Genomic DNA, 10,994 nt, shown 5'->3' on the forward strand with positions numbered 1-10,994 from the left:
GACTATACCAAAATTTACGTCAAATGTACGCATATATCTGTTAAAACAGTTTTTTTTTTAATTCAGATACAAGTTAGCCCATGACTGCAATCTCACCTGGTGGTAAGTGATGATGCAGTGAAAAGATGGAAGCGGGTAACCACTTCCATCTTTAGACTGCATCATCACCAGCCTAGCCAGCCAGGTTAGCCTGGAAGGATTGTGTCCATAAGATTTTTGTTCTTACTCAATGGAGATGTCAAACAGGTTTTCTCATTAGTTTGAAATTAGCTGATGATAATGTAAATAATTGACTTAGTTCGCGTGGTTTTTTTTTAAATCGCGCGGGAAAACTTACTTTTCGGGATAAAAAGTAGCCTATGTCACTTTCCAGACCTCTAACTATAACCATGCAATAAAACGTGTCGATCCGTTGCTCCGTTGCGACATAATTGAAGGGTAAACCAACAAACAAACATACTTTCGCATTTATAATATGGGTGGCGAAATAACAAACTCACGCAAAGTAACGTCAACATAAGAGTAACACTAGAGCTTGTACTGTCCTGAAAAAATCACATAACGATATTGCACTTCTTGCTAACGTCCAATAGAGCCACTTAAATGCTATCAGGTGTACTGTCCCTCTCGGTGGACGTGGAAGGCTGCTCCCAGTGCGCGTAGGGGCGCGCCGGGAGCGGCACCGGCCTTCATATGACGTGCTGGGGCGGTTCCTCGTCACTCTTCATGAGGACGTACGCTACGGGTCGTTTGACGTCCGCGGGCGGGGACGGGGTGCGACGAGGGGGGCAGCCGCAGGGTGATAACGCACTGTTGTACAGCGCTGAGCTGTATAAGGCTCCCCCGTACAGTGCCTGTGGAAGAACGAAATTGGTTAGAGTTACACAGAGATATATTTTGCCTTCTGTGGGACCGTTGGAAGAGCGGTGCTCATCACGAAGTTACTTAAGGGCAGATGATATTTCTAGCGAATTTCGGTTTCTCATTCATCAGTTCTTGCTGGGTGATAGTTTGGTACACTTGTGCAAGGGATCGCCCACGGCAGACTAGATGTTTCGTATCGCATGGACAAACTTTCTCACCCTTTGATGTCCTACACCTTGTCCTGTATGAGAAGACACTCGATGGAGTCAGAGACATATCCGAAGAAAAAATACCATGAAAAGTTTTTGCTAGGCTATTGTGATCACATCTGATGGAAAATTAAAGATGTTTATCTTGGAAACTTGGAAAGTATTTGTATCTAGGCAATAAAATAGCCCGCTGTTTAAAAGCTTCCTTTAGTTAGATCAGTTATTGCTTTGAATATGCTCAAACGATGTGACAAAAACACTTATGGAACCTTCTTGAAATTATTGGTAAGGATGAAAGTCTCCAAAATGGAGCTAACATGAGCGTAGCAGTAATAATAATATGTTAGCGTAACTTGAACTAATATTATAATAGGGCATATGAAAAACAACGTTGCTCAAAAAGTTGACTGTAAACCATCAAATTGATCGGTGTAATCAGAACATAATCTGTCGATTACTAGGAGAACTGGTACCCAGGTATGAAAAAGTCGAGTAATACTGTTTCCAGTAAGTACCTTCTATGAATACTAATGAAACTGCCGAGTAACATCTGTTGTTTATCAGAAGAACTCGTATCCAGGTATAAAGAGTCAGGTATGTTTGCAGTAGGTGCCTTCTATGAATACTAATTAAAAATCGGAATTGCAGAGACCAATACCTGTAAGTGCGCCAGTTCTGCTGCAAACTTCCCTTCATCAGATGGTATCTTCGCAAACGGGTAGAACGGGTAAGGTATGGGCGGGAACAGCGCTCTACCCAGATCAGGTTTGTCATGTAACAGATGATGCGGCACGGATAGTTGCGGTACCGGCTGGGGTAGCGGCGTCATCAGGCGAGGTACCGGCGCCATCAGACCGCTGATATTGAAGCCGAATTTAGGTTCTTTCTTGATTAGGGCTTTCGGTTTCCTCCGTGGCCGGTACTTGTAGTCTGGGTGCTCTTTCATGTGCAGTGCTCTGTTGAAGAAGGTTTTGATTAATCAACTAAAGCGGAAACATACCAAACATATTTTGAACACAACAAATGTTCCATGCTAATGTTATAAATGCGAAAGTATGTCTGTCTCTCTTTTTTTACCTTTTTATGGAGCAACCACTGAACAGATTGTCTGGATCGACAAGGTTTGCATATTTTGATACAACACGAACGGCTGGAAGCCAAACTCATACTGTTCCGCCCCACTACTGCTGACAGCTGGTCTCCTCTCAGAATAAGAAGAGTTTAGGTCGTAGTCTATCACATTGGCCAAGTGCAGATTGACAGACTTCATACAGCGTTGAGGACATGTTGAGAAATCTCAGGCATACAGGTTTCCTCACAATGTTTCTCTTTACCGTTAAAACAAGTGATATTAAACGCACATAACTCAGAAATTTGAGACGTACCTACGTCTCATAGGATCGCGTACGGGATCGAGCCTCGAACTCGTTGACTAAATAGTCGATCTTAGCTACTAGGCTATCGACTCTTTTTCCGACGGCACAGTATAGGTATCTACGTCTAAAGTTAGGTATAGGTAAATAAATGTTTCGATCGCACTTGCGTCTTAATTATTTTCTTCTGTTTCTTTAAGAATAAAAACAGCCTTCAACTTTATAATCTCATTGGACGCAATAAGTTTAGCGACAAAACGCCACAATGGCGCTCCACCGAGCAGAATAACATTATTATTTATGCAATAAAGCGGACAATTGTCGCGCGCACCCACCGCCCTTAAAACAACAATGTCAATCCTACAATACTCGGATTATTGCATTGTCCCGTCACAATCGAGTGTTATACCACACCCTACACTACATCCCTGTCCAAAAACATTAAATTTTCCACCTTATTTCATACAACTTAAGTCCAATTCAGCGTGTACAGGTTTGGCGGTTTGGACGTGAAGGGGTGGGGTAGAATCGACACAGAGTGCGATTATGCGCGCTTTGTGAAAGAATCGCGATTGTCAGCGAGTCGATTGTAATTATTCGAATGGACCAAGGGTGGGATGATAGTTCGTATATGTATGAGGTTTTTGAACGGTGTTTGCTGAATATCGGGCCTTTTCATATCGGTGGAGATTTGAATGTTTGAATTTAGGCTTGGCTAGGAATAAATAGTTACCTATGCAAAACGCGCATTTTAAAATATGCCTTCTTCTACATGTCTGTATCTTGCATTCGCTTAGTCCTAGATTCATGTCCATACAGACTTTTGAAAGTAAAAGCGGGTTCGATTTCTGACCTGTGTACCTATGAGTAGGTATTTTTGGAAATCCCTGGCTGAAATCTTCTAGCACAAATAATTTAAGTTTTCATCTCATTGACCGACGCGTTCTCAAAATAGAAGCCTTTTATTGGAATAGAATTTATTGTAAGCTCCTATGTTCCAATAATTTAAATGTAACTCTTAAAAAAATATTACGGAAGGAATTCAAGCAAACATTAGATTCATAATATAACGCAGTTAAAGTTAAAATTGATCCCTGAAAATTCTAATCCTATCCTGAAAAATTTAGGTAGCCTAACTTCCAGGAGCTAACGCTTCTATCTTTAGACTGCATCATTATTCATTACATACCACGAGGAGAATTGTAGTCAAGGGCTAACTCGTATCTGAATAAAAAAATGAGCGACCATCATTCAAACGTCTCAGATTCATTCCATTCACAAGTCCATCGATCTACAGCTCACAAGTCACATAAAAACGTTTTCGGGAATAACAATAAAAAAATTGAGGTCATCGACCGCCACACTATCAATTCCTTCATTACTGTTTACCACAAACAAACACGATAACCGAAAAAACAGAATATCTCCAGAAAAAAGAACCTATCTTCGGATATCGGGGTTTTTTGGCGTATAACTACGGCCAGCTTAATCGACTTGGGTAAATATCGATACATTGATATGATTCTCGATATGAAAAGACGCTTTATATCTGTCTGTTTGTTGATATTGTTATGAGTAGGCATGTTGGTTTTTAGGGTTCCGTGTTTTAAAAGAAAAGTGCCACTTGTAAGTAAATTATGGTTAACAGTCTAGGACCTAGTTATGTATTTTATAGCAGACTAGATTTTGTCCGCGACTTCGCTTGGAATTATGTCCTTAAAAACTTCGTGTGGTACTTCTTGTTATTTCTCTGACCTGCCTGTGAAAATTCCTTTAAACTTCCCTTTTGTTTGCCAGAATTTCCCAAAGTCCTGAAATGCCTATATAATTATTTTAAGTCCAAAACTCAAATAGCAATATTTATAGATTTAGCTTGAGAAATAATTGATTTTCATACTTTTCATCTCCTATCTAACCTCCTAAAACTAAAGCGTGGTATGTATTTTTTAAATCGAATAATTAAGTATTAAAATATTATCTTAAACTATTCAAAGTTTTATTAATTTGCCAAAAAAAGCTTTTATTGCTTATTTATAGACTGACCTTAAATACTCAAAGTTTTTTCACATTTTAAGAATTATTTTTCAGTACGGAACCCATTGTTCCTAGTCCCTCTCATACTGGACTCATTTTAGAGGTTACTTGTGGAAGTGCGGCGTATGTAGAGGCAATGCACGATATAGGTAAGTAGGTATCCACCTACTTGCACGTTGATATTGCATTCAGCGCATCCGGTCAGTCAATTAAATAAATAAAAAACCGGCCACGTGCGAGTCAGACTCGCGCACCGAGGGTTCCGTACTCGACATAAATCAATAACTATTGTGCTTACAAAATAAATAAAAATCTGTTTTAGAATGTACAGGTAAAGCCCTTTCATATGATACCCCACTTGGTATAGTTATCTTACTTTGAAAATTTAAACATATTTTTTTTTAAAATGCTTTATGACCTACCTACCTGCCAAATTTCATGAGTCTAGGCCAACGGGACTATAGGTTTCTTGACAGACACGACGGACGAACGGACGCACGGACAGACAGACAGACAGTTTTTCCTTTTGAGGTACGGAATACTAAAAACATTTGAATAACAAGATATTTTCACAAACAATATTATAGGTATAGGTAGTAGCTATATTTATACTTAAAACGGTATAATACATATTTATTTAATTATAAATAGTGTTGTATGTATAGGTTTTATGCAAGTAGGTAAATACAGAGCAAAGGTCTCCTCTCAGAGTGAGAATTATTTTGGCCATAACGTCTACCACGCTGGCCAAGTGCGGGTTGGCAGACTTCGACACACCTTTGAAAACATTAAGGAGAGCATCTCAGGCAAGTGTTTCTTCAATATTAGCACCCAAGACAATATAATTTGCCAAGTGATACAAATGTTTTCCATAGCAGCTACATTTTAGTTTAAAGAAGGTCCTATTGCAATTATACACGAGTATTACCTTACCTATATTAATATGGATAGGTATCAATTCAAGAGTAATAAAAGGCCTAACTTGACTTTATTATCCTCCACCCTATCACACATCTATACAAATCGTTATAGTGTACATATCATTATATCTAGTTAGGTCTACCAAAGAGTCGCCTTGTCCGTCGCAAGCTTGGCGATAACACCAAGACATTGTTTGTGAGCATTCTATCGACCGATCAAATAGTTGATAAAAAATAAGTATAATGCAAACACGGGCGCGCCTTTTCGGCCATTGTGCGAGTGTTGACCGATAGTGGGAACAAACAGACGGACGAAATTAAGTTCTGGACGCCCCTGGCGAGGCGCTGGCGGCCACTGGCTATTGAGGTCTTCACTTGCGGGTAAACACGCCGAGACGTGATGTTGAGGGTGACCAATTTGATGACAGCGTTAAAAGGCCGAATGCCCACAAGCAAGTAGCTTCCACAATTTCTTGCAAAAGTCAGTTTTTAGGGTTCCGTACCTCAAAAGGGAAAACGGAACCCTTATAGGATCACTTTCTTGTCTGTCTGTCTGTCCGTCATGTCATGTCTCAGTGAAGAATCATGAAATTTGATAGGTAGGTAGGTCTTATAGCACAAGTAAAGGAATAAATCTGAAAACCACGCATTTGTTGTTACATCATTAAAAAAACATTAAAATATGTTTCAATTTTCAAAGTAAGATAACTATACCAAGTGGGGTATCATAAATGAAAGGGCTTTACCTGTAAGTACATTCTAAAACAGATGTTTATTTATTTTTATGCAAAATAGTTTTTGATTTATTGTGCAAAATGTTGGAAAAAATACCCGAGTACGGAACCCTCAGTGCGCGGATGGATCATTTAGTTCGATATAAGCTTAGCCCTTGAGTGATATCTCAGTTGATATAGCTACTATGTAGTCAGTATAAGAGATATTTATTGTGGAACATACCTAAAACACAAAGACATTATAACCAATAAAATAAAAAGACGTTTAATTTCCAACATAGAGCCCGTTACAGTACACAGAAGTGGCGGTCTCTGCGCTAGGAACAAAATGCAAACCGCTATGTGAACGAGTTTGTACGTATATCTCCCACAAAGAGCTAGACTGGAGGCATAAGCTTGTTTTTATAGCCCTGGCGCTGCCCGATAACGCGCCGCCCCAACAATGCAAGATATTACGACAATGCCACCAGATAATTGTCTTCGGGGCTTTTTGGATTGATTTGTTAGGGTTATACGGTTATTAGAGCGGGTCCTAATGGTCCTTGTATAAATCTTTGAAATTGTGATTTGTGCAGTCTTTATAAGGTCTAGACTTTAGAACAAAAATATACCTTTGAAAATTAGAGATTAGGAAAGTTTGTATGTATGTCTGGATGGATGTTTGTTACTCTTTCACGCGAAAACTACTGGACGGATTTAGCTGAAATTTGGAATGGAGATAGAATACACCCTGGATTAACACATAAGCTACTTTTTATCCCGGAAAATCAATGCGTTCCCACAGGATTTTTAAACACCTATGTCTATTGGAACGAAGTCGCGGGCATCAGCGAGTATAACCATATTTCGAAAATTACAATAAAAAATATATTCTGCAATACTTAATTTCAACACAGATAACATGAGCTTCTTGTAATCTGGGTGGCCTTCTTAGTCATCCATACTAATACTTATTATAAATGCGTGTCTTCCGTTTATAAGTCTTTTCGATACGTACTTAGGTACTAACCGCGCCGCGCCGCGCCGCCCCAATAATGCAAGATATTACGACAATACCACCAGACAGTTGTATTCGGGGCTTTTTGGATTGATTTGTTGGGGTTTATACGGTTATTAGAGTGGGTCCTAATGGTTTTTCTATCAATCTGAAATCAAGTAGGTACGTTACGAGGTAAGTATAGCTACGTACGATTGAGGTGTAGAACAAAAATAAATATATACATTTGGATTGATTTGTTGGCCTCAGGATGTTAAGGTTATTAGAGAGAGTTGATGGTTCTTCTACAAATCTTTGAAATTTTGATTTGTGCAGTCTTTTTATGGTCTAGAATAAAAAGCTACCTGAAAATCCAAAAGATAACCATATTTCGAAAATTACAATAAAATTTTTATTCTACTTAGTTAAGTAAGTACTTAGTTCATTTCAACATAGATAATATGAGCTTTTGATAATCTGGGCGGCCTTCTTAGTCATCCATACTAATATTATAAATGCGAAAGTGTGTCTGTCTGTCTTGTCAAACGCGCCGCCGCGCCGCACTCTATTCAATGCAAGATACTATGACGCCAATGCCACTAGATAATTGTCTTCGGGGCGTTTTGGATTGATTTGTTGGGGTTATACGGTATAAAATAGGTACCTATGAAGTGACAAATAGATGGAAATAGATCAACATTTTGCCATTTTAGGCATGATTCATACTATTTGCTTTAAAGGTATATAGTAGGTATAATAAAGGTCTTTAAAGTTTAGCGCTAACCGCAACGTACTAAAATACTTACCTCCCTTGGTCCTGTAACTTGAGCCACCTGACATGCAACCGGTCCTTTTAAAATCACACTTCACACTTACTTATATTACAAAGGCGAAAGTTTATGATGTACGTGTGTATATGTGTATGTTTGTTACTCTTTCACGCAAAAACTACTGGACGGATTGGCTGTTTAGACCATTCTAAATTTCAGCCAAATCCGTCCTGTAGTTTTTCAGGTAGATTAGGTATACCATGGAATAACACATAAGCTACTTTTATCTCGAAACATCAAAGAGTTCCCACGAGAAATTTAAAAACCCATATCCTTGTTAACGAAGTTGCGGACATTAGCTAGTAAAAGATAATGTTATGTCACACTCGAAAAAAAACCAGATTAAAATATATCAAACACATCACAATATTGAAACAGAATCCAAAAATGCTTAATTAAACAACCCGCGTAGGTCCCACTTTAGAACAAACTATTTAATCAGACCCTTTTAATTCCCTATCTGAAGACAAACACGCAGTTTACAAGACAAGAGGCACCTGTTAGTTATCTCAGACAAAAACAGATTTTTAGGGTTCCGAACCTCAAAAGAAAAAAGGTACCATTATAACATCACCTCATGTCTGTCTGTCTGTCAATTACTATATTCCCGTTGACCTAGAAGAATCAAAGAATTTAGCAAGTAGCAACGTCTTATACTTAGCACAAGTAAAGGAAAAATCCGAAACCGTGAATTTGTGGTTCCATCACAAAAAAATTAAATATTTTGTTCCCGAAACAATTATTTTACTATTAAGTCACTAAATCACACACAGCTACTAAATCACATCAAGATGGCGTGACTTGCAAATTTTTACTATACTGGTTTGTGATTTTTTTACTATGGCACGGAACCCTTCATGTGCCAGTCCGACTCGCACTTGACCGGTTTCTTTATAAGTTATTATAACACACATAGAGACAAAAAGTGTTTTGTTGAGCTTTGCCGGTAGTACAATAAGATGAAACATAGATATTAGATACGCAGCACTCTTTAACACGGGCGCTTTTCAAATGTGCGTTTAAAAAGCGTTAGGCTGCGGAAGATTTTTCTGTCGACGTTTCATTGCCACTGCGCGGTAGGTCGGATCGCGTTCTTGTGTTTATTAATCGCGATTATGAACTCTATTTACTAGGCAATACCATTCAAATTTCTCACGCAGCTGCTGCCCGTTATTCAATGTCCACGTGGTCACCCCAATGTGGATGACATTGGGGTGACCACGTGGACATTCGGACGTTCTCCACACATTTTATTCCCCACCAAACAAATAGCTTAGGTTTAGTACAAACTTCACACGTTAGCGCTTTCCAAATGGTAAATACCTATATTATCCAATCTAGCTTGAAGCTTGATCCAATAGGCAGTTCATCCAAAAGTAGGTACGTACTTTGTACTTATAAAGCAAACTGGTCCAAGTCATGAAAAGAGAAACTGCTGAGTTTATTGCCGGTTGTTCCCAGTCCAATCTGCTTTCCAAACTAGTCATAAGAGCCAAAGAAATAGAAGTTAGGACTGGCATCCCCATATGATTAAATTACCTACTATGATTGTAAGGTTTTAAACTAATGAAATTAGGACAATATCGACACTTTTCTTGGTGATAAAATAACAAAACCTTGTATACTACTTACTTTCTGAAATATTTGTAAATCCGAGGACAAAAAATACCCTGTATTAATTGAACTACATAAGCGTTTTCTTTTCATTACAATTGCTATTGCTAAATTTAAGAATACTTTTAGTAATAATTATTGATAAGTTGTTACTCTAATAAGTTTTATTATTAAAATTGTTTTTCTCGTGAATACAAAACAGTTTAGTAGGTAACCTCTGGTGGTGTTTTTTCTCAGCGTTAATGAAATGTAGGTACCTAGTCTGCATAACGCCGATGTTAAATCGCACTGTATCGGATTTTCGGCTCGGCGGAAAACGTTGTAATTTGGCTTGTCTGTATCAATAAACGTTTTTTAAACGCGCGTTTCGAAAGCGTCCGTGTGAATACAGGGCTAAACAAGCAAATATTAAGGGGCGGATGTTTAGCGCTCTTATCTAATTCATCTTTAATTTTTTATTCAACTACTCAAAGCAAAGCTAGGGTTTCACATTTTTGATAATAGTGAACTAACAATCAGGCGTGTCACCTGATGGCAAATGGTTACCGCTGCAATCAAATTTTAATTGTGCTCTATAATGGCACTTGGCAGCGAAAAATATATTCTTTATACCCATATCTTTTCTCAGGTTAAACGAATAGTCTTTAAGTAGGTTCTAATATCAATAATAGCCTAGTGGTTAAAACGTCCGCCTCATATTATTTCGATCTTTCGAGCACCCACCTCTTTCTAACTTTTCGAAGCTAGGCAGGTAGGTAAGTAATATGTGCGTTTTAAGCAATTAAATGTCACTTGCATAAACGATAAAGGAAAACGTCGTGGGGAAACCTGCATACCTGAGAGTTCTTCATAATATTTTCAAATGTATGTAAAGTCTTTATTAAGTCTGGCGATGGATTGAGATAACAAAAATGATGAATTAAAAAACCGACCATGTGCGAGTCAGAATCGCAAAACTTTGTTTGTAGAGGTTAATTAAAAGAACTACTTACTTAGGTAATATGCTACTACTTAATTAGTTTTATTTTTCTTGTAAAATATTACATGAACTTCTATTGACCATAATTATTTCAGATTTTTCGATTGGTAAGCTTCGGAAATAAGGCCTGGGAAGGGGGAGAAGGATTTTTAATGATTTTTAAGGATTTTGTCCTGGAAAATCAAAGCGTTAAAAACCTATAGATCCACGCGGACGGAGTTGCGGATTTTATCTAGTCTATGTGAATTGAAAACCTACCTCAATCTCTTCGCCTCATCAATGAAGGGCCTCTTTTCCATCTCACTCAAAAGTTTCCACTCCGCACCCAGCCGTTTGGAAATTTCAGAGTTGTGCATTTTCGGGTTATCCTGCGCCATTTTCCGCCTCTGACCTCTGGACCAGACCATAAAAGCGTTCATGGGCCGCTTTATATGGTCCGAAGGCTGCTTTCCGAGGGACAT

The 10,994-nt window shown here is 38.4% G+C and overlaps 1 protein-coding gene across 1 annotated transcript; it reads right to left on the reverse strand.

The window, feature by feature from the left end:
- Positions 1-483: 483 nt before the first annotated feature.
- LOC123866253 (transcription factor SOX-14-like) lies at positions 484-10,994 on the reverse strand. The gene is made up of 3 exons (XM_045907708.1): positions 10,792-10,994; positions 1,732-2,029; positions 484-854 (listed from the first exon to the last, which is right to left on the reverse strand). The coding sequence occupies exons 1-3, from the start codon at positions 10,992-10,994 to the stop codon at positions 690-692; spliced, it is 666 nt and encodes a 221-aa protein (XP_045763664.1). The 3' UTR covers positions 484-689.

This window comes from Maniola jurtina, chromosome 1 (genome assembly GCF_905333055.1).
Source record: "Maniola jurtina chromosome 1, ilManJurt1.1, whole genome shotgun sequence".
In the NCBI taxonomy this organism is placed as follows: domain Eukaryota; kingdom Metazoa; phylum Arthropoda; class Insecta; order Lepidoptera; family Nymphalidae; genus Maniola; species Maniola jurtina.

What these genes read in the sequence shown, in the direction of transcription:
- LOC123866253 (XM_045907708.1), bottom strand. Translation starts at nt 10,994, where the DNA reads ATGTCCCTCGGAAAGCAGCCTTCGGACCATATAAAGCGGCCCATGAAC. An exon ending in GATGAGGCGAAGAGATTGAG is followed by an intron (nt 2,030 to 10,791) that starts GTAGGTTTTCAA and finishes CTTCTTCAACAG; the next exon opens with AGCACTGCACATGAAAGAGC. An exon ending in CAGAACTGGCGCACTTACAG is followed by an intron (nt 855 to 1,731) that starts GTATTGGTCTCT and finishes GTTCTTCCACAG; the next exon opens with GCACTGTACGGGGGAGCCTT.